The sequence below is a fragment of the Sturnus vulgaris genome, chromosome 30 (assembly GCF_052056855.1).
Source record: "Sturnus vulgaris isolate bStuVul1 chromosome 30, bStuVul1.hap1, whole genome shotgun sequence".
Lineage (NCBI taxonomy): Eukaryota > Metazoa > Chordata > Aves > Passeriformes > Sturnidae > Sturnus > Sturnus vulgaris.
The window spans coordinates 1020308-1043952 of record NC_142272.1 but is presented as its reverse complement, the minus strand read 5'-3'; the positions used below and the strand labels follow the sequence as shown (position 1 = coordinate 1043952).

The 23645-nt window shown below is 68.3% G+C and overlaps 1 protein-coding gene across 1 annotated transcript; it reads right to left on the bottom strand.

Annotated features, from left to right (window-relative positions):
* Positions 1-1228: 1228 nt before the first annotated feature.
* Positions 1229-23553, bottom strand: ERBB3 (erb-b2 receptor tyrosine kinase 3). Its single transcript, XM_088180747.1, has 28 exons — positions 23442-23553; positions 19551-19702; positions 18611-18797; positions 17511-17636; positions 16731-16796; positions 16516-16634; positions 15306-15447; positions 15109-15222; positions 14900-15020; positions 14736-14809; positions 14547-14637; positions 13428-13627; positions 12555-12687; positions 11890-11980; positions 11638-11792; positions 11004-11057; positions 10163-10304; positions 9407-9526; positions 8905-9003; positions 7597-7782; positions 6922-7077; positions 6144-6219; positions 5426-5572; positions 4679-4776; positions 4180-4356; positions 3421-3492; positions 2388-2652; positions 1229-1784 (listed from the first exon to the last, which is right to left on the bottom strand). Exons 1-28 carry the CDS (start codon positions 23539-23541, stop codon positions 1234-1236), a joined length of 4014 nt encoding a protein of 1337 aa, XP_088036873.1. The 5' UTR covers positions 23542-23553; the 3' UTR covers positions 1229-1233.
* Between the last annotated feature and the right edge of the window lie 92 nt (positions 23554-23645).

Below are 23645 nucleotides of genomic sequence, written 5' to 3'. Positions count from 1 at the left end.
GGCGGCCCCCGCGCGCAGAGCCCCGGACGGGTGTGTACCGCCCCCTTGCGGACTACAACTCCCAGCGAGCGGCGTGGTTCTCGCGAGAGGGCGCGAGAACGGAAGTGGCGCAGAGGGTGATGGGGGATGTAGGCGAAAGGCGGGAACCGGAGAGGAAGGGGCGGGTGTGGAATTTCGGCACCGGGACGGCACCGGGAGCGGTCACTCTGCCCTTCCCTCGGCTGTCGGGGTCCCCGGCGTGTTCCTGGATCCGGCCCTGCCGCACCGGTCCCACTCACAACCCCCAGACCCGCGACCTTGGTCCCCGGTCAAGCCTCTCTGACCTCCCCCGCCCCCCCAGCACCGGCACCGCGGCCACACCGGGACCGCTCCCCGCTGTCCCCGGACCGTGACACTGAACCCGCTCACCGGCCTCAGCCCCATGGTCCCAGGTTCCCCCGGTCCGGTGCTCCCCTCGACCCCCGGTCAAGCCCCCCGTGACCCCCCCCAGCACCGGGACCGGTCACTGCCCCGGGGCTGTCGCTGTCCCCGGACCGTGGTCCCGATCTCCGGACCGGTGTCCCCCCCTCCCGCCCTCATCCACGACGTTTTTATTCAAATTCCTTTATTTTCACTCATCTCGCGCGACCCCCGGGGCCGGGGGCGATCCCTGAGCGGGGGATCCCCCTCCCCACAACCCGGGCAGCCCCCGAAAAACCGGGGAAAACCCCCCCAAAAAGGGATCCCCGACCTCGGGGGAGGGGGGACACCCCTAAACCTTCACTCAGCAGGGAACGGGGAAACCTGAAAATGAGTCTGGGGTCCTTCAGAAATCCCGTCTTGACCTCGTCTGTCTCTCTGGGTGGGGACCCCAGGGACCCCAGACCCCCCCCCCAGGGATTTGGGGAGCACCTTCAGTGAGTGGGGGGAGGAAGGAAACGATGGGAGGGGGATCCAGGGGGGATCCAGGGGGTCTCCGCCGCCCCCTCCCCACCTCGGCGTGCTCAGGCTCATCTCCTCCCCCACCCCACCCCCCCCCCCCAAAAAAAAAAAAAAAAAAAAAAGCGGGAGAGGGCACAAGAGCCTCAAAAAGGGGCCGAGACCCCCAAATCCCCGCCCTAACCCGGCTGCAGCTCATCCCCCCGGGGGTTGGGGGGGGGGGGATCCTTCATATCCAGTGTGAGCCCCCCCGATGTGGGGGGGAGGGGTCCCGTGGTGGGGGGGGGGGGGAGAGGGTGTGTGGGGGGGGTCTCCCTAAGTCCGCTGGGCATCGGCCTTGGCGAAGAGGCGGCTGTGCCAATAATCGGGATTATCGAAGGCGCAGTCCGAGGCTTCCAAACTCCGCAGGGGCTTCATGCCGGGCCCGGGGGGGCTGCGGCAGCCGGGGCAGCGCGGCCTCAGCACGGCCTCCATGTCCTCGTAGCCCTGCTCGTCCTCGGCGGGGGTCGCGGCGCCGTCCCCCGCCCTCATATCGGTGTAGCCGTCGTGCCTTGGGGGTCCCGGCACGGCCCCGGTGGGCTCGGTGCCCAGCGAGCGGCTGAGCCGCGGTTGTTTGTTCATGTACTCGTAGTCCTCCTCTTCCTCTTCTTCATCCCCGCCTTCGTCGCCCTGCGCTCCTCGGCCTTGGGGGGCACCCGGGGGTCCCCCCGCTTCTGAGCCCACCTCCATGTATTCGTAGCCCAGCTCTTCGAGCGAGGCCGGTCGGGGTTGGGGGGCTCCCGGGGCCCCCCCCGGCCGCCGGTTCATGTACTCGTACTCCTCCTCTTCCTCCGGATCCGGTACCGAGCCCCCGGTGGGCTCTGCATCTGCGAGGGGAGGGGAGGGGGCGTCACACACGGGCCATGGACCCCCCCACCCCCCACCCCGAGCCCTCCCGGGGTCCCCCCGGCTGCCCGCGGGACCCTCGGTTTGGGGAGGGGGGGGGGGGGCTGAGCCCAGCCCGAAATCCTAAAAGATCATCCCCTAAATGACCCCCACACAGCCTGGACCCCCACCCCAAAAACAGGGGATGGACCCTCCCCCAAATACACAGGAGACCCCCACCCCAAAAACAGGGGATGGACCCCCCCCAAAGCCACAGGAGACCCCCACCCCAAAAACAGGGGATGGACCCCCTAGAATCATAGGAGACCCCAAAACCTGCGGGGTGGGACCCCCCAGACCCGATCCAGTGAGAAAAGATCCCCCCCCATAAGGACCCCCATGAACGGTGGGGAGACCCCAGACCCGATCCAGTGGGATGGAAACCCCCCTCCCCAAGACCCCCAGGGACAGGGGGAACCCCAAAACCCAACTCAGTGGGACAGGACCCCCCCCTCCCCAAGACCCCCAGGGACGGGCAGACCCCCCAGCCCCCATGCCGTGGGATGAGACCCCAGCCCCCCCAGCCCCCCCAGCCCCCCCCTCACCGCGGAGGGCGCAGTTGGGGGTCACGTAGCCATTGGGGTCCTCCTCGCTGCCCTCGGAGCTGGGGGGCGGGGGGGGGAAGCTCTCTCGCTGGGACAGGTACGCGCTGTCCCCCCGCGAGCGGAGGCTGCGGCAGAGGCTCCCGGCCAGGGACGCCCCCTCCCCCAGCTCCAGCTCCGAGGCGGTGCCGCGACCCTCGGACGATTCCGACACCGTCCGGCCCAGGGACTCCTGCCGGCTGCGCCGCAGGGGCCGCGACCCCCCGGCCTGGGGACATCGGGAGTGAGGGGGGACCCCAAAACCCGCCCTGGGACCCCAAAACCCACCCCGAGACCCCAGACCCACCCTGGGACCCCAAAACCCACCCCGAGACCCCAAACCCACCCCGGGATCCCCGGTCTGGGGACATCGGGAGTGAGGGGGGACCGCAAAACCCACCCTGGGACCCCAAACCCGCCCCGGGACCCCAAAACCCACCCCGAGACCCCAAACCCACCCCGAGATCTCAAACCCGCCCCGGGACCCCAAACCCACCCCAAGACCCCACACCCACCCCGGGACCCCCGGTCTGGGGACATCGGGAGTGAGGGGGGACCCCAAAACCCACCCCGAGACCCCAAAACCACCCCGGGATCCCAAACCCATCCCGAGACCCCAAAACCCACCCCGAGACCCCAAACCCGCCCCGGGACCCCACACCTGACCCGAGACCCCAAACCCGCCCCGGGACCCCAAGCCCACCCTGGTACCCTCTGCCCTGGGGACACCGAGTGGGGACACCGGGAATGAGGGTGGGACCCCAACAGGACCCCAGCCCCGCCCTTGGGGACCCCAGGGGTCGGGGGGGGGGACCCCAACCCCAACCCTGCCCCCTCCCCGGGACTCCCCCACCCTGAGGGACCCCTGCGGACCCCATTCCCCCTTCCCCCCACACCTCAGGGCCACCTCTTCCTGTCACCCCTTTGTGTCCCCACGGTGGCCCCCCAGAGCCCCCCCCAAACCCCCCCCAAATCCCCCCCAAACCCCCCCCGGTACCTGTCGGGAGCAGCCGAGGCCGGGCTGGTTCATGGGGATGTACCCGGCGGGGGCGCTCAGCAGGCTCGGGCTCTGCGGGGACACGGGGACAGGGGGGCTGGCACCGCGGGGACACCGGGGGACACCGGGGGACAGGGGGGCTGGCACCGCGGGGACACCGGGGGACACCGGGGGACAGGGGGGCTGGCACCGTGGGGACACCGCGGGGACACCGGGGGACACCGGGGGACAGGGGGGCTGGCACCGCGGGGACACCGCGGGGACACCGGGGGGAAAACGGGGGACAGGGGGGCTGGCACCGCGGGGACACCGCGGGGACACGGGGACCCCCCTGTGCTGCGAGAAAGGGGCGGGGGGGTCCCGGCAGGGAGGGGAGGGGGCGATGGGGGGAGGGACGTGGGGCTGGGAGAGCTTGTGGCACATCCCGGGACACCGGGCCACACCCTGGGACCCAGTGTCACCTCCCTGACCCCCGTGTCACCTCCCAGGACCCCGTGTCACACCCCAGGACCTGGTGTCACACTCTAGGACCCAGTGTCACCTCCCAGTCCCCAATGTCCCCCCAGTCCCCAATGTCCCCCCAGTCCCCAGTGTCCCCCCAGTCCCCAATGCCACCCCCAGACCCCAATGTCCCCCCCAGTCCCCAATGTCCCCCCAGTCCCCAATGTCCCCCCAGTCCCCAGTGTCCCCCCAGTCCCCAATGTCCCCCCCAGTCCCCAGTGTCCCCCCAGGACGCCCCCAGCCCCCCGGGGGTCTCACCCGGGCACAGCCGCCCCGCGGGCGCTGCGGGCACAGCCCCGGCCCGAGGCCGAAGGTCCCTCCCAGCTCCTCCTCCTCCTCGTCCTCGTCCTCCTCCTCCAGCTCCAGCGTCTCCACCTCGTCCAGCTCCTTCTCACTGAGGGGGGGCGGCTCGGCGGGGGGCGCGGCCCCGCTCTCCTGGGGGGGACGGGTCAGGGTTGGGGGTCTGGGGGGGTCTGGGGGGGCTCACCTTGATCACCAGGTATGGGGGGGGGGGGCCATCCTGGGTCAGGTCTGGGGGCTCACCTTGATGACCAGGTAGCTCAGGGGGGGTCTGGGGGGATTTGGGGGGTCTGGGGGCTCACCTTGATGACCAGGTAGCACAGGGGGTCTGGGGGGATTTGGGGGGTCTGGGGGCTCACCTTGATGACCAGGTAGCACAGGGGGGGTCTGGGGGGGTCTGGGGGCTCACCTTGATGACCAGGTAGCTCAGGGGGATTTGGGGGGTCTGGGGGCTCACCTTGATGACCAGGTAGCGCGGCGGGTCCCGGGCCATGCGGGTGAACTCGTTGGCGAGCTCCTTGAAGGTGGGGCGGATGTTCTCATCGATCATCCAGCCTGGGGGGGACAGCAGGGACACGGGGCTGGGGACACGGTCACGGGGTGGGGACACTGCAGGGACACGGGGCTGGGGACACGGTCACGGGGTTGGGGACACCGCCAGGGATTGGGGACATGACTGGGACCCGGTCCTTGGGAACGGGGACAGGGATGGGGACCGGGATGGACACAGGGACAGGAGCCGGCCCCAAGGACAGGGACATGGCCAGGAGCCACCCTGGGGATGGGGACAGGAGCAGGAATGGGGACAGGGCTGGGGACAGGGCTGGGGACAGGGTTGGGGACAGGAGCAGGGACAGGAGCAGGACCCTCCAGGGAACGGGGACAGCTCTGGGGACAGCAACAGGAACTTGTCCAGGGATGGGGACGGGAATGGAATCCTCCTGGGACTGGGGACAGCTCTGGGGACAGCAGCAGGACCTCGTCCAGCTCTGGGGACAACTCTGGGGACCCCAGCGTGCTGTGGGGACATCTCTGGGGACAGCAGCAGGACCTCGCCCAGCTCTGGGGACATCTCTGGGGACCCTGCCCAGCTCTGGGGACAGCTCTGGGGACCCTGTCCAGGACTGGGGACATGTCTGGGGACAGCAGCAGGACCTTGTCCAGGACTGGGGACAGCTTTGGGGACACGTGTGGCCCCACGCACATTTCACCATCACCATGTAGACGTCGATGGTGCAGATCTGCGGCTGCGAGAGCCGCTCGCCCTTCTCCAGCAGATCGGGAACCTCGGCCAGGCGGATCCCGGCGTACGGCTCGGCCCCGAACGTCATCATCTCCCACAGTGTCACCCCTGCGGGGGGACAGTGTCACCCCTGGAGCCGTGAGCCCCGGGGACACCGCGGGGGACACGGGGGGACACCGGGGGACACGAGCTGTGAGCCCCGGGGACATCGGGGACAGCGGGAGGACACGGGAGGATACGGGGGGAACACAGGGGGACATCGGGGGACATCGAAGGGACAGGGGAGGACACGCGGGGACAGGAGCTGTGAGCCCCGGGGGACATTGTGGGACACGGGGGAACACGGAGGGACACGGGGGGGACACTGGGCGACATCGGGGGGACAGGGCAGGCTCCGGGGGACACCGGAACGACACCGGGGACACCGAGGGGACAGGAGCTGTAAGCCCCGGGGACGCCGGGAGTGACACGGAGTGACACGGGGGGACACGGGGGGACAGGAGCTGTGAGCCCCGGGGGACATGGGGGGACACGGGGGGACACGGGGGGACACCGGGAGACAGGGGGAGACACTGGGGGAAACCAAGGGGACACGGGGGGACACGGGGGTGACACGGGGGGACACGGGGGGACACAGAGGGGACACGGAGGGACACGGGGGGACACGGGCTGAGCTCACCGTAGCTCCAGACGTCGCTCTGGTGCGTGTACTTGCCGAAGTGGATGCTCTCCAGGGCCATCCACTTGATGGGGGTCTGCGGGAAAAGGGGACACGGGGACGATGTGGGGACACGGGGACAATGTGGGGACACGGGGACAATGTGGGGACACGGAGGGGGTGGCACGCAGGGGGTCCTGGGGGTGGAGGATGGGCAGAATAGGGGGGGTGGGATTCGGGGGATGGGGTTTGGGGGGGTTCAGGGTGGGGGACACAGAGGGGATGGGACACCCCTGGGCATGGGGGGACACAGGGGATGGCATTTGAGGGGTCAGGGTGGGTGACACGGAGGGGATGGGGACATTCCTGAGCACTGGGAACATGGAGGGATTGGGGTTCAGGGGTCCCAGGGGTGCAGGACAGGTGGCACAGAGGAGATGGGGACACCCTTGGGTGCTGGGGACACAGGGGATGGGATTTGGGGGGTCCCAAGGGTGCAGGACAGGTGGCACAGAGGAGATGGGGACACCCTTGGGTGCTGCGGACACAGGGGATGGGATTTGGGGGGTCCCAAGGGTGCAGGACAGGTGGCACAGAGGAGATGGGGACACCCTTGGGTGCTGCGGACACAGGGGATGGGATTTGGGGGGACCCAGGGGCGCAGAGCAGGTGACACAGGTGGCATTTTTAGAGTCCCAGGAGCACAGAATGAGTGACACGAGTGGCATTTAGGGGGTGGCAGGGTGACACGGGTGGCATTTTGGGGGGGGGGGGGGGTCACATCTGCAGGAGCCCCCACCTTGACCTCGTTGTAGAAATATTTTTTGTCATCGGGGTAGAGCAGGTCAGCAATCCCAAAATCGGCCACCTGCACCTGGCTGGGAGACTTGAGCAGAACATTCCGGGCTGCGAGATTCCTGTGAACCATGCGGTGCTCCTCCAGGTAATACATCCCCTAAAAATGGGATTAAAATGGGATTAAACAGGGCTGCACCTCCTCCAGGTAATACATCCCCTAAAAGTGGGATTAAAATGGGATTAAACCGGGCTGCACCTCCTCCAGGTAATACAGCCCCTAAAAAATGAGATTTAATTGGGCTGCACCTCCTCCAGGTGATGCAGCCCCTAAAAAATGCGGATCTGAGGGTGATTTTTGGTGTTTTCTGTATTTCTTATGACTCCCAATTTTTAGCACTGAGACAGGTAACTCCCCAAAACTCTTCCCTGTATCTGCATCCCAATTTTTAGCACTGAGCAAGACACCGACAGGTAACTCCCCCAAAACCCTTCCTCGTGTCTGATTCTCAATTTTTAGGACCAGAGCAAGTCCCTTCACCGTATCTGATTCCCAATTTTTACCACTGAGCAAGACACCGACAGGTAACTCCCCCAAAACCCTTCCCCGTCTCTCTCTCCCCGTTTTTAGGAGCGAAAAATCCCCGCGAGGGACCCCGAGGGCGGGGCTGGGACTCACCTTGGCCACCTGCACGCACCAGTTGAGCAGCAGCTGGGGGCTGATGGAGCCGCGGTTCTTGCGCACGTACTCGAGCAGGGAGCCCAGCGGCAGCAGCTGCGTCACCAACTGCAGCTGCGGGCCCGGGCAGATCCCCAGCAGCCGCACGATGTACGAGTGGTCCAGGCTGCCGATGGCCAGCATGTGCTGGGGGGGACAGAGTCACTGCTGGGGGGGGTGGGCCCACGGAGCATCCCCAGAGCACCCCCAGAGCAACCCCAGAGCATCCCCAGAGCACCCCCAGAGCATCCCCAGAGCACCCCCAGAGCATCCCCAGAGCAACCCCAGAGCAACCCCAGAGCATCCCCAGAGCATCCCCAGAGCATCCCCGGGTCCAGGGACATCCCCAGAGCACCCCCAGAGCAACCCCAGAGCATCCCCAGAGCACCCCCGGGTCCAGGGAGAGACCCAGAGCACCCCCAGAGCACCCCCAGAGCACCCCCAGAGCAACCCCAGAGCATCCCCAGAGCAACCCCGGGTCCAGGGAGAGACCCAGAGCACCCCCAGAGCACCCCCAGAGCACCCCCAGAGCATCCCCGGGTCCAGGGACATCCCCAGAGCACCCCCAGAGCATCCCCAGAGCATCCCCAGAGCATCCCCAGAGCACCCCCGGGTCCAGGGGGACACCTGGGGCACCCCCAGGGCACCCCCAGATCCAGGGGGACACCCCCAGAGCATCCCCAGAGCAACCCCGGGTCCAGGGACATCCCCAGAGCACCCCCAGAGCAACCCCAGAGCATCCCCAGAGCACCCCCAGATCCATGGGGATACCTGGAGCACCCCCAGAGTAACCTCGGATCCAGGGAGACACCCCCAGAGCACCCCCAGGGCACCCCCGGATCCAGGGGGACACCTGGGGCACCCCCAGAGCACCCCCAAACCTCCCTGGATCCAGGGGGACACCTGGAACTCTCCCCCGGGCTCAGAGAGAACCCCCAGAGCACCCCTAGGGCACCCCCAAAGCCCAGGGGGACCCCTGGAACCCCCCCGAACCCCTCCCCAGTCCCCAGAGGGGACCCCCAGAGCCCCCCCAAACTCCCCTGGATCCAGGGGGACACTTGGAGCACACCCGGGGCACCCCCAAAGCCCAGGGGGACCCCTGGAACCCCCCCGAACCCCTCCCCAGGCCCCAGACGGGACCCCCAGAGCCCCCCCAAACCCCAGCCCCCAGCCCCACAGGGACCCTGGAGCACCCCCAGAATTCCCTCAGACGCCCCCCCCCGGACCCCCCCAGACCCCCCCGGCCCCCCCGGCCCCCCCGGCACTCACGTCGGTGACGGCGTGGAAGGATTGCTGCCCGCCCCAGTCCTGGATCACCTTGATGCTCACCGGGATCTTGATGGAATCCCCGTCCGGGATCCAGATACCCTGAGGGGGTTATGGGATCGATGGGATCGATGGGATCAGTGGGGTGGGATTTGGGATGGGATAAGTGGGATGGGATCTGGGATGGGATTTGGGATGGGATCAGGGGGATGGGATTTGGGATGGGATCTGGGATGGGATCTGGGATGGGATCACTGGGATGGGATTTGGGATGGGATCAGTGGGGTGGGATTTGGGATGGGATCTGGGATGGGATCAGTGGGATGGGATCAGTGGGATGGGATTTGGGATGGGATCTGGGATGGGATTTGGGATGGGATCACTGGGATGGGATTTGGGATGGGATCTGGGATGGGATTTGGGATGGGATCTGGGATGGGATCAGTGGGATGGGATCTGGGATGGGATCCGTGGGTGGCCCCTCGGGCCCCTCCCCAAGCCCCACCTTGTGCACGGTGCCGAAGACCCCGGAGCCCAGGACCTTGAGGCGCTTCAGCTCCGTCTCCTTGAAGATCCGGGCCAGGACCTTGTTGGCTTTTTCACTGGGATCCAGCGGCTCCAGGCTCTGCCCGCGGGACACGAATGGGAACGGGAACGGGGATGGGGACACGAATGGGAACGGGAACGGGAACGGGGACGGGGATGGGGACGGGGATGGGGATGGGAATGGGATCGGGAACGGGGACGGGATCGGGATGAGGATGGGAGTGGGGAAAGGAATGGGGATGGGGAACGGGAACGGGAACGGGAACGGGATCGGGATCGGGATGGGAATGGGAATGGGGATGGAGATGGAGATGGAGATGGAGATGGAGATGGAGATGGAGACAGGGACAAGGGACAGGGACGGGGTTGGGAACAGAACGGGATGAGAACAGAGATGGGGACGGAGCAGGATGGGGACAGGGATAGGAGTGAGGAGGACAGGGACAGGAAACGGGAGCTGGAACAGGGATGGGGACAGGGATGGGGATGGGGACAGGGACAGGAATGGGGATGGGGACAGAGACAGACACGAGCGCAGCAGGACGGGGATGGAGAGCGACTGGGACGGAAGCAGAGATGGAGACGGGCAGGGACGGGGCTGGCGAGGGCCGGACAGGAACCGGGACCGGGACCGGGCTGGCCCCTGCCCTCTCCCCGCCATCCCGGGGCCGCCCCCGGTTCCCTCCCGGTCCCCTCCCGGTTCCCCGGCGCTGACCTCGCCCCTCTCCAGGTATCTCCGCATCGCGCGTTTCTTCTGGATTTTCTTGCCCCGCCAGTAGAGCAGCGCCAGCAGCACCAGAGAGCACGAGAGGAAAACGGCACCGACCACCATGACCGCGATGAGCGTCGGTGTGCGCCTGTGGGACCGGGATGGGACCGGGACCGGGATGGGACCGGGACCGGGATGGGACCGGGACCGGGATGGGACCGGGATCGGGATGGGACCGGGACCGGGATGGGACCGGGATGGGACCGGGATCGGGATGGGACCGGGATCGGGAACGGGACCGGGATGGGACCGGGATCGAGATGGGACCGGGATCGGGATGGGACCGGGATCGAGATGGGACCGGGATCGGGATGGGACCGGGATCGGGATGGGAACGGGATCGGGATGGGACCGGGATCGGGATGGGACCGGGATCGGGATGGGAACGGGATCGGGATGGGACCGGGATCGGGATGGGACCGGGATCGGGATGGGAACGGGATCGGGATGGGACCGGGATCGGGATGGGACCGGGATCGGGATGGGAACGGGACCGGGATGGGACCGGGATCGGGATGGGACCGGGATCGGGATGGGAACGGGACCGGGATGGGATCGGGATGGGAACGGGACCGGGATGGGACCGGGATGGGGATCGGAACAGGATCGGGATGGGAACGGGATCGGATGGGATGGGATAGAAACGGGAATGGGACAGGGACGGGACCGGAACCGGGACGGGGATGGGGGTGCAGGCGGACACAGGGTTAGGGTCCCCGGGATGTCCCCACAGCCCCCCGGGATGTCCCCACAGCCCCCCCGAGGTGTCCCCACCCCCCCGCGGTACCTGGACACGGGCAGGGTGTCCCCCAGGCAGTCCCGCAGCAGCGGCCCCACACAGCTGTGGGGAGGGACACGGGGGTCAGTGAGGGGGGGACCCCCAGTGGGGACCTGGGACCCCAACTTGTGCCCCTGGTGGGGTCCCCAGACCCCAAAATGCCCCCGGTGATGCCCCAGGGCCTCCCACTCTGCTCCCCAAAGAGATTTTTGAGCCCCCCAACCTGCCCTGCACGGGGTGCTGGGAACCTCCACTCTTCCCCCAGCGGGGCCCTGAGCCCCCCAAGCTGCTCGGGACCCCCCACCCCGCCCCCCAATGCTGTCCCCATGTCCCCCAGGGCTGTCCCAGTGCCCCCCAATGCTCTCCCCGTGCCCCCTAAGGCTCTCCCTGTGCCCCCCAATGCTGTCCCAGTGCCCCCCAATGCTCTCCCCGTGCCCCCCAAGGTTCTCTCAGTGCCCCCCAATGCTGTCCCGGTGCCCCCCAATGCTCTCCCCGTGCCCCCCAGGGCTGTCCCCGGGCCCCCCAGTGCTGTCCCCGTGCCCCCCAATGCTGTCCCCGTGCCCCCCAAGGTTCTCTCAGTGCCCCCCAGGGCTGTCCCCGTGCCCCCCAGGGCTGTCCCCGTGTCCCCCCGGCCCCGGCGCACCCTCGGGTGCAGTTCTCGTGGCAGGGCCGGCACTCTCGGCTCCCGTCCGGGTATTTGTAGATGGGGCCGCGCTCTCCCAGGACCCCATCGGGACATCGCTCCACGCAGTGCGGCCCGTCGCGATAGTGGGCACAGCGCGTGCAGGTATCGGCACCCTGCGGGGGGGTGTGACACGTGTGGGGACCCGCGGGGACAGCGGGGACACGGCGGGGACACGGCGGGGACACGGCGGGGGTGGCGGCCGGGCCGTACCGAGCCGTTGCAGGTGACCCCGCCGTCGATGCGCTCGCACTCCGGGTGGCACTCGGAGCATTCCCCGTCCTGCGAGAACTCGCGAGGGTCCCTGCGGGCACCGGGAGGGGTCACCGGGACCGCGACATCGCCAGGCTGGGGTGGGCGGCGGGGCCCGGCCCACCCTGGGGTCACCCTGACAGCGTCCACCCCACCCTGGGACCCCCCCATGCCCCCTTTATCCCCCCATGTCCCCCCGTGTCCCCATGTCCCCCTCGCCCTCCTTGTCTCCCGTGCCCCCCTTGTCCCCCTTGTCCCCCTTGTCCCCCCTGTCTCCCGTGTCCTCTTTGTCCCCCTGTGTCCCCGTGCCCCCTTGCACCCCTGTTCTCCCCATCCTCCCCATGACCCCCTTGCCCCCCCTAATGCCTTTGTCCCCCCATGTCCCCCTGTGCCTCCCCGTGTCCCCGTGTCCCTCATGTCCCCCTCATGTCCCCCCCATGTCCCCCCCATGTCCCCCCCATGTCCCCCCATGTCCCCCCCATGTCCCCTTGTGCTCCTTTTCCCCAGTGTCCCCCCTGCCCCATGTCCCCCATGCCCCTTTGTCGCCCCCTTTCCCCCCATCCCCCGTGTCCCCCCATGTCCCCCATGTCCCCCTATGTCCCCCCATGTCCCCCCTGTCCCCTGACCCCTCGCTGAAGCGGCAGGTGGACACGCAGACCCCCCTCCGGCTGTAGTAGCGGCAGGACAGGCACTGGCCGGGCCCGGGCCCCCAGCAGCCCTCGGCCGAGCACAGCGGGTCACAAACCTTCCCCTCTTGCTCTGCGGGGACAGGAGGGTCACCGCGGGCTGGGGGGCACCGCCATGGGGTCAGGGTGGGGCTGGGGGTCATCCATGGGGTCAGGGTGGAGCTGGGGGGCACCGCCATGGGGTCAGGGTGGGGCTGGGGGTCACCGCCATGGGGTCAGGGTGGAGCTGGGGGTCACCGCCATGGGGTCAGGGTGGGGCTGGGAGTCACCGCCATGGGGTCAGAGTGGGGTTAGGGGTCACCCATGGGGTCAGGGTGGGGTTGGGGGTCACCCCCATGGGGTCAGAGTGGGGTTAGGGGTCACCCATGGGGTCAGGGTGGGGCTGGGGGATCCCCGAGACTCGGAGGGACAAAGGGGGGCTTGGGGCAGGATCTGGGGGTCACTCCCCATGGGGTCAGAGCGGGGTCTGGGGGTGCCCGAGGGGTCCCAGAGGATCCCACACCCCCTTCCAGGCGGGACAGATGGGTGGGGGGGTGTCAGTGAGGGGTCTGGGTGTCCCCAAGGGGTCCCGGGGGGGGTCCCACGCCCCCTCCTTATGCCAGGGACAGAGTCGCAGCCCGGGGTCCGTCTGTCCCCGTGTCCCCCTCCCTATGGGATGGACCGGGTCCCTCTCTCGGGGTCTGGGGGTGCCCAAGGTTTCACAGGGGGGTCCCAGGCGGGACAGATGGGTGGGGGGGTGTCAGTGAGAGGTCAGGCTGTCCCCAAGGTTTCCCAGGGGGGTCCCACGCCCCCTCCCCAGCCCTGCCCACGCACGGCACTTGCTGCGGGGCCGGTTGTTGCGGATGTCGAGGTCGGCGCGGCTGCGGCTGAGCGCGGCCCAGTGCACGGTGTGCAGGAAGCAGAGGCGCCGGTTCTCCGTGATGTACACGCGGCCCGCGCTCACCTCCCGCAGCGAGCGCAGCCCCAGCGATGTCACGTTCTCGTTCTTCATGATCAGCAGAGAGAAACCGCGGCTGCGGGGGGATCGGGAAAGGGGAGGTCGGGGAGCTGGGGGCGCTCCGGGAGCTGGGGGCGCTCCGGGAATCGGGAATGCTCCGGGAATCGAAAATACTCCGGGAATCGGGAATGCTCTGAGAGCCAGGGATTGCTCCAAGAATCGGGAGCTGGGGGTGCTCCGGGAGCTGGGAAGGTTCTGAGAGCCAGGGAATGCTCTGGGAATCGGGAGCTGAGGGGGCTCCAGGAGTGAGGGGATGCTCCAGGAGCTGGGAGTGCTCCGGGAATCGGGAGCTGTTCCTGGAACCGGGAGCTACTCCGGGGGTGAGGAGGATGCTCTGGGAATCGGGGAATGTTCTGGGAGCTGCTCCGGGAGCCCAGGGATGCTCCGGGAGCTGGGAATGCTCTGAGAGGCACGGAATGCTCCGGGAATGAAGGAACGCTCCGGGAGCTGCTCGGGGAGCGGTGGAGAGGAAGAGCCGGGAGCAGGAGGGATGAACCGGGAGCAGGGGGGATACTCCGGGAGGGAGGGAGGGGATACAGGGATAAGGAAATGGGGATGGGGGGTGCCGGGACGAGCAGGGATCCAGGGACGAGGGGATGCGGGGATTGGGGTAAACGGAATTCAAGGATTGGGGAAAAGAGAATTCAGGGATTGGGGAAAACAGAATTTGGGGATCGAGGATACCGGGGAGGCAGAAATTAAAGAAAACGGGGAATTCAGGGATTGAGGAAAATGAGGAATTAGGGAAAACAGAAAATTCAGAGATCGGGGATGCCGGGGGATTCAGGAATTAGCGAAAACGGAATTCAGAGATGGGGGATGCTGGGGAATTCCGGGATTGGGGATGCCGGGGGATTCAGGAATTAGGGAAAATAGGGAATTCAGGGATCGGGGATGCCGGGAAAGGGGCAGAACACGCGGCAGGGGCTCCTCACTTGTAGAGGCTCCGTCCCCCGATGGTTTCGAGGTTGGAGAAGACGCTGAAGTTGTGCATGTGCTTGGGCCAGGACTGGATGTTCAGGTACCCTGCGGGGACAGCGAGGGCTCAGGGCGGCCCCGGGGGTCCCGAGGGGTCTCGGGGGCGGCTCCAGGGGGGTCTCAGCACCCCCAGCCCCGCTCCTCACCCGTGATCTCCCGCACGGTCCGGAACACGTTCAGCTTCTCCGGGTCCAGCGCCGAGATGTTGCGCCAGGGGTCCCTGTGGGGCCGGAGCAATCAGTGGGGCTGAGCTGGGGGGGGCTGCACCCCCTAAACCCCCCCTGACCCCCCCCCAAATCCCATCCCTCACCCCTCCAGGCCCGTGATGAGGAAGTCGAGGTTGCCCAGGATCTTGGTGCAGTTGATGAAGGTGTCGATGTTGCTGGAATCCACGGTCTGGTATTTGCTGCCGGCTCCGGTGCCCTCGCAGGCTGTGGGGTGAGGGACAGGGGGTCAGGGGGGGTCCCACAGACCCCAGACCCCCCCTTTTGGGCACCCTGGGCCACCCCCACCCCGTACCTTTGGGGCACAGCCCCGCGCAGGGCTCGCAGATCTTCAGCCCGTTCTTCTCCACTTCCATCTTGTCGTTGGGGCAGGCGCGCACACACGAGCTCTGATCCACCACGAAATTGTCTGCGGGACACCCCCGGGGTCACCTCGAGCGCCCCCAAAACCCCCCGGAGACCCCGAAAATCCCCCCCCGGATCCCGACTCACGGGGGCACTCCCGCACGCAGACCCCCCCGTACTGGTACTTGGTGTCGGGGTTGGGCTCCAGCTGGAAGGTGAGCTTGTTGTAGATGAGCGGCTGCGGGCACAGCGGGACACACGAGCCGCTGTCGTTGAAATGGCGGCAGGCCTGGGAGGGACAGACGGACAGATGGACATGGGATGGACAGATGGACACGGGGGTGGACACGGGGATGGACACGGGGATGGACACGGGGGTGGACACGGGGGTGGATGGACAGACGGAGATGGGGATGGACACAGCGGGACACAGGAGCCACTGTCGTTGAAATGGCGGCAGGCCTGGGAGGGACAGACAGACGGACATGGGATGGGATGGACAGATGGACACGGGGGTGGACACGGGGATGGATGGACAGACGGACATGGGGATGGACACAGCGGGACACACGAGCCGCTGTCGTTGAAATGGCGGCAGGCCTGGGAGGGACAGACGGACAGATGGACATGGGATGGACAGATGGACACGGGGGTGGACACGGGGATGGATGGACAGATGGACACGGGGGTGGACACGGGGATGGACACAGGGATGGATGGACAGACAGACATGGGATGGACACAGGGATGGACACAGGGATGGACACAGGGATGGATGGACAGACGGACATGGGGATGGACACGGGGATGGACAGATGGACACGGGGGTGGACACGGGGATGGACACGGGGATGGATGGATAGACAGACATGGGATGGACACAGGGATGGACACGGGGATGGACACAGAATGGGACACAGTGAGACACAGGAGCCGCTGTCGTTGAAATGTCGGCAGGCCCGGGAGGGACAGACAAACGGACATGGGCTGGACACAGCGATGGACAGATGGACATGGGATGGAGAGATGGACACGGGGGGTGGACACAGGGATGGACACAGGGATGGATGGACACTCATGGACATGGGGATGGACAGATGGACATGGGGGTGTAGAGATGGACAGATGGACACGGGGATGGACACGGGGATGGTCACAGGGATGGATGGTCGGACACATGGGCACATGGACAGACAGACTGACGCACGGACAGACAGACGGACACACAGGTGGACAGACACACAGACAGACACACGGACACACGGACAGCCGGACACACGGACAGGCGGACGGACGGACAGACACACGGACAGACACACAGACAGGCGGACGGACGGACGGACGGACGGGCACGTACGAAGCAGTGGGTGCGCAGGGGCCCGGTGCAGCCGCCCGCGCACTCCTCATGGCAGCACTCGTTGGGGGCGCGGCCGAAGCAGCGCCCGTTGCACTGCGGGGCACAGATGGTCTTGGTCACTGCGGGGACACGCGGGGACATTGGGGGGTCACGGGGGGCCGGGGGTGACCCCAAACTCCCCCCCACACACCCCCCCGGAGCCCCCCGGTACCCACATTTCTGACAATCCTCAGGGCCCGGCCCCCAGCAGTGACCGCCGCAGCTCTCGTGGCACGGGGCACCTGTGGGACAGAGCAGGGTCACCCCAAAGGGACCCCAAAAATAGGGGGACACCCCAAAGGGACCCCGAAAATAGGGGGACACCCCAAAGGGAACCCAAAACTAGGGGGTCACCCCAAAGGGACCCCAAAAACAGAGGGACACCCCAAAGGGACCCCAAACACAGGGGACACCAAAGGGACCCCAAAACCAGCGTTCACCTCAAACCCAGGGGTGAACCCCAAGGGAGCCCCAAAAAAGGGGTCTCTCCAAACCCAGGGGTCCCCAAAAACACAAGAGTGACCCCAAAGGGACCCTAAAAACAGGGGTGACCCAAACACAGGGGTGACCCCAATGTGACCACAAACTCAGGGGTGGCTCGAAACGGAACCCAAAGGGACCCCAAAAACAGGGGTGACCCCGCACCCAGGGGTGACCCCAAACACAGGGGTGACCCCAAAGCCAGAAGTGACCCCGCACCCAGGGGTGATCCAACCCCAGGGGTGACCCCGCACCCAAGGGTGACCCAACCCCAGGGGTGACCCCAACCCCAGGGGTGACCCCAAAGCGACCCCAAACCTAGAAGTGACCCCAACCCCAGGAGTGACCCCGCAGCCAGGGGTGACCCCGCAGCCCCCCGCACCCAGGGGTGACCCCGCAGCCCCCGCAGCCAGGGGTGACCCCGCACCCAGGGGTGACCCCGCAGCCAGGGGTGACCCCGCAGCCCCCGCACGCACAGCCCCGGCCGTTGTCCCTCACGAGCGGCTCCAGCCGCGTGTCCCTCATGATGTCCCTCCACTCCACCGTGTCCACGTGGCACAGCTGCGCGTTCTTCTCGATGTACACCCCCCCCGCCAGGATCTCTGCGGGGACACGGGCGACACGGGTCACGGGGGGGACAGGGATGGGGACAGGGGGGGACAGGGGTCACGGGGGGGACAGGGGTCACAGGGGGGACACGGGTCACGGGGGGGACAGGGGTCACGGGGGGGACAGGGGGTCACGGGGGGTCACGGGGGGGGACAGGGGGGGACAGGGGGTCACAGGGGGTCACAGGGGTCACAGGGGGTGACAAACGGGGACAGACCCCCCCGGACCTGCCCAGCAGCACAGGGAGGGGATGGAGACCTTGGGGACCATCCCCACTCCAAAGGACAGCACAGGGGGTGACAGGAGTGACACGGGGGGACAGGGGGTGACAAAGGGTGATAAGGGGGGACAGAACCCCCCAGACCTGCCTGGAAGCTCAGGAAGGGGATGGGGACCTTGGGGACCTTGGGGACCTTGGGGACCCTCCCCACTCCAAGGGACAGCACAGGGGGTGACAGGAGTGACAGAGGGTCACGGGGGGTGACAGAGGGGGACAGGGGGTGACAGGGATGGTGACAGGGAGTGACAAGGGGGGACAGACCCCGCCTGCACCTGCTCAGGAGCACAGGGAGGGGATGGAGATCTTGGGGACCCTCCCCACTCCAAGGGACAGCACAGGGGACACGGGGGTGGCACTGCCCTGGGATGGGGACCTTGGAGGGCACAGAGGGGTGGCCCCATGCCGGGGTGGGGACATTGGGGGTGTCCCTTGTCCATGCCACTCCCGTGCGTGTCGCCAGTCCCCCATCCCTGCAGTGTCCCCATTCCCCAGCCCTCCATGGTGTCCCCAGCCCCACACGGTGTCCCCGCCCCACACTGTCCCCTCCCCGCAGTGTTCCCAGCCCATCACGGTGTCCCCAGTCCCCACACTGTCCCCTCGTGCTGTCCCCGTTTTATCCCCCCATGTCCCCCCGTGTCCATGTCCCCCCTGTCCCCCCGTGTCCCCCCCGTGTCCCGGCGTCCCCACCCGTGAGCCGGTGGAGGCGCAGCTGTCGCAGGGCGTGGGTGGCGTTGGGGTTGTAGTTGAGCAGCACGAAGAGCGCGAAGCGATCCTCGTAGAACTGCGTGCCGCGGATCACGCGCAGGTTCTGCAGCGGCAGCGCCGCGAACACGTTCATGGCGATCAGGATGTAGCCCGTGACCTCCCGGATGGTCTGCGGGGGGCTCGGCGTCACGGGCTGGCCACGGCCATGGCCCCCGTGGTGGCCAGGTCACCTCCAAACTGGCCATGATCCCTCCTCTGGTCCCTGTCCCCTCCAAATTGGCCATGGTCCCCATGGTGGCCAAGTGACCTCCAAACTGGCCATGACCCCTATTGTGGTCTCTGTCCCCTCCAAACTGGCCATGACCCCTCCTCTGGTCCCTGTCCCCTACAAACTGGTCATGGCCACACTCTCTGTGGTGGCCAGGTCACCTCCAAACTGGCCCTGCCCTCTATTGCGGTCCCAGTCCCCTCCAAACTGGCCATGGCCACGCTCCCTGTGGTGGCCAAGTGACCTCCAAACTGGCCATGTCCTCCATTATAGCCAGGTGACCTCCAAACTGGCCACAGCCACACTCCCTGTGGTGGCCATGTCCCCTCCTGGCTGGCCATGTTCTGTACCTGGTGGCCATGTCCTCCCCCCGGGTAACCACAGCCAAATTCCCCATGGGCTCCCTGTCCCCTCCAAACTGGCCACGTCCTCCCCTTGATGGCCATGGCCTCCATTATAGCCAGGTGACCTCCAAACTGGCCATGTCCTCCCTTGGCTGGCCATGTCCTCTCTTTGATGGCCATGGCCCCCATGGTGGCCACATCCCCTCCAAACTGGCCATGTCCTCCCCTGGCTGACTGCAGCAACGTCCCCTACGTGGTCCCTGTCCCCTCTGGCCACGTCCCCCCTCTCAGTGGCCACCCCAGGGGTCACCTGGAGGAAGGAGAGGTCCTGGGTGTGGTCGATGAGGACGATCTCCAGGTTGCCCATGACGATCTCGCAGTTGTTGTACATCTTGTGCAGGGTCTGGTACTGGTGCTGCGCGTCCCCGGTCACGCTCAGCCCGTTCAGCGTCCCCGCGCACACTGCGGGCAGCGACCGCGTCACCGGGGCCACCGGGGCCACCGGGGCTACCGGGGCTACCAGGGTAACCGGGGCCACCGGGGCTACCGGGGCTACCAGGGCAACCGGGGCCACCGGGGCTACCGGGGCTACCAGGGCCACCGGGGCCACCGGGGCTACCAGGGCAACCGGGGCCACCAGGGCCACCAGGGCAACCGGGGCTACCGGGGCTACCAGGGCAACCGGGGCCACCAGGGCAAGTGGGGCAAGCGGGGCAATCACGGCCACCAGGGCCACCACGGGCACCAGGGCCACCACAGCCACTGGGGCCACCACGGCCATCATAGCCACCACAGCCACCAGGGCCACCAAGACCACTGGGGCCACCACGGCTACCAGGGTCACTGGGGCCACCAGGACCACTGGGACGACCACGGCCACCAGGGCCACCACCGGGGCCACCACAGCCACCATGGCCACTGTGGCCATCACAGCCACCGGGGCCACCACAGCCATTGGGCCACCATGGCCACTATGGCCACCACTGCCACCACAGGCACTGGGGTGGGGCCACTACAGCCACCATGGCCACCGGGGCCACCACGGTCACTCCCACGTGGTCACGGCACCCCCTGCACTGTCACAGCAATGTCCCCTCCCAGCTGGCCATGTCCTGCACGTGGTGGTCACAGCCATGGTGGTTGTGTCACCTCCTCAATGGCCACGTTGTCCCTTTGATGGCCCTGTCCCCTCTGAGCTGGACGTGTCCTGCTCTTGATGCCATGGTCCCCATGGTGGCCACGTCACCTCCGAACTGGCCACGTCCCCTAATGTGGTCCCTGTCCCCTTCAATGGCCATGTCCTGCACATGGTGGCCGTGGTCATGACCCCTTCAATGGCCTTGATGGCCCTCCGTGGTCCCTGTCCCCTCCCCTTGATGGCCATGGCCACCATGGTGGCCCTGTCACCCCCTCAGTGGCCACACGCTCCCCTTGCTGGCCACAGCAATGTCCTCTGTGGGGTCCCTGTCCCCTCTGAGCTGGTCACATCCTCCCTCTGATGGCCACGGACCCCCTTCAGTGTCCCTGTCCCCACCATGGTGGCTCTGTCCCTTCCATGGTGGCCCTGTCTCCTCCATGGTGGCCCTGTCCCCTCTGTGGTGCCCTGGCTATGGCAGTGTCCCCACGGGCTCCCTGTCCTTTCCATGGTGTCCCTCACAAACGTCCCTGTCCCCTCCACAGTGTCCCCCCCCCATTGTCCCTGCCCCCCCCTCAGTGTCCCTGTCCCCTCCATGGTGGCCCTGTCCCCATCATGGTGGCCCTGTCCCCTCCACAGTGTCCCCCCCACCATTGTCCCTGTCCCCTCCATGGTGGCCCTGTACCCTCCATGGTGGCCCTGTCCCCTTCACAGTGTCCCTGTCCCCTCCATGGTGGCCCTGTCCCCTCCATGCCCCCACAGGGTCCTTGTCCTTTCCGCAGCGTCCCCCTCACGTTGTCCCTGTCCCCTCCACGATGTCCTTGTCCCCTCCATGCCACCCTGCCCACGATGTCCCTCCCCGTCCCCTCCTTTTTTGTCCCCCCCCCGTGTCCCCCCCACCCCTCCCAGCGCTGTCCCCGCCCCGGGTCCTCCCCCGTCCCGTCCCGTCCCGTCCCGTCCCGTCCCGTCCCTCGCGGCTCCCGGAGCGCGGTGCCCGAACCGGCCGGGCGAGGCTTGCGCAAGGCGGGCGCCTCGGGCACGGCCCCCCCGCCCCGCCACGCCCGCCCGGACTTCGGCCCCGCCGCCGCCGCCGCCCCGAGGGCCGGGCCCGAGGACACCCCCGGCTCCGGGGGCGCGGGGTCCCCGCGGGGGTGCCGGGCTCGGGGTCCCCCCCCCACCCCACCCGTCCCCGCCCCGTCCCGTGGGCGCACAGAACCCCCTTTGTGCGCGGGGCCCCCTCCCCCGGCACCGCACAAAGCCGCGATTGTGGCGGGCGGGACTGGGATGGGGGGGACGGGACCCGAGCCCCCCCAAACCGGGACCCCCGGGGGCACCGAGGGGTGCGGGCCCCCCCCCCACCCCCGGACCCGGCAGACGTGACTCAGGCCCCGGCGGGGCGGGGGGGCTGCGGTCAAAGGCGGCTTTGTCCGGCCCGGGACCCCTCCGGGGGCGGCCGCGGAGCTCGGGGCACGCACGGGCAGGGCCCCCCCGGCCCGGGCCGGGCTATTGGAGCAGGGAAGGGGCTAAAAAAAGGTCCCAGCTGCGATGGCAGCGGCCCGGGGATGGGCACGGGGGGGGGAGGGGCTGCGACCCCCATCAAACACCGGGGAGGGAGGGGGGGTCCCCGGGATGTCGGGGGGCAGCATCCAGCCGCTCCCCCCGGATCCTCGAACGCCTTTGGGGCAGCGCTGGGCAATCATTAACGCTCCGAGGGTCTCACGGGGGGATTGGGCGGTGCGACCCTCGGGTGCACCTGCCCGGGGGGATGTGGGGGGGGGGGTGGGTGGGGGGCGATGCTGAGCCCCCCTCCCCACCCTCCCCGGGCGCCGCGGCGGCGGCGGGACCGGGCGTTATCAGCGCGGGGCCCCGCTGGCAGCTCCGGCACGTCCCCGCTATCAGCCGCGTGCCACCGCGGCCCCCGCCGCCAGGAATAGCACCGGGGGACCCGGGGGGGCACCGGGGGGGACACCGGGAGGGGCTCGGAGCGACCTCCTGCCCTCGGGCCCGGCACAAAGGGGGCTGTGTGCGCCGGGCCCCGGCCACGAACAAAGGGGGCTCTCAGAGAAGGGGCTTTGGGGGGCGCCGAGCTGGGGCCGCTCCCCTCGGTGTCCCCGTGGTGTCCCCAATCCCCCCGAGATGTCCCCGAGCCCCCGCTCTGCTCCCTCTCTCTCCGGGGGATCCGGAGCCCGTGGGTGGCACCCGAGGCGTCGCCGGTGGCACATGGAGCAAGGGGACACGGCGAGGGGTCCCCCGTGTGTGCCCCCCAGCCCGGGCAGCCCCCGGGCACCGCGGGCGTTTCGGGGTGACGCCGGCCCCACCTGCGCGTCCAGCCCTCGGTGTTTTTCCTTTGGGGACTGAAAAACAACTCCCGGGCGGCCGCGGCCCTTCCGGGGTGCCGGGGGTGCGGCGGGGCCGCGCGGGCCGGGCCGGGAACTCTCCGGGGGTCCCCCCTGAAGGATCCTCCCCTCGTCCCCCTCGGGGGTCGCGCCCGGATCCCAAAGGCATCGCCGGGACCCGGCCCCGCAGCCTAAAATTAGCCCGGGCAGCTGCGGGGCCGCAGGTGCCGAGCGCGGGAGGGGGAACCGGGAGCGAGACGGAGCCGGGGAGGGGGCACCGAGAGCGGGATCGAACCGGGGAGGGGGAACCGAGCCCAGGGATTGAGCCCCGGGAAGGAGCACCGAGGCCGGGACCGAATCCCGGAAAGGGGCACCGAGCGCGGGACCGAGTCCCGGGAAGGGGCACCGAGCCCCAGCCCCGCCGGAGCCGCAGTCCCGGGGGGGTTTCAGTGCCGGTCCCGGTGCCCCCGGAGCCGTGGGGACCCCTCCGGGACAGCACCGGGGGATCCCGGGACGCCCCCGCGGGGGAAGCAGCGGCGGGAATTGCCGGGATTGGATCGGCGGCTCCGGTACCGGCGGAATCGCGACAGCAACACGGCCGGGACCCCCGAGCGCTCCCAAACCCGCAGGACCCACCCCGAGACCCCCGAGCGCTGCGGTGTTTGCCCGGTTCCCCTTTACCCGGTTCCGCCGTGCCGGTACCGGTACCGGTGCCGGTATCGGTGCTCACCTGCCTGCGCGGAGCCGGGCGCGGGGGCGCGGAGCAGCAGCAGCGGCAGCAGCAGCAGCGCCCGGGGCCGCTCCCGGTGCCGGTGCCGGTGCGGCTCCATCGCGGCTCCCCGGTAGCGGCGGAGCGTGCCCGGGAATGCACCTGGCGCGGGGCCGCGGGGCGGGCGGGGCCGGGCCGGGCCGGGGAAAGGGAAAGGAGCGGGGG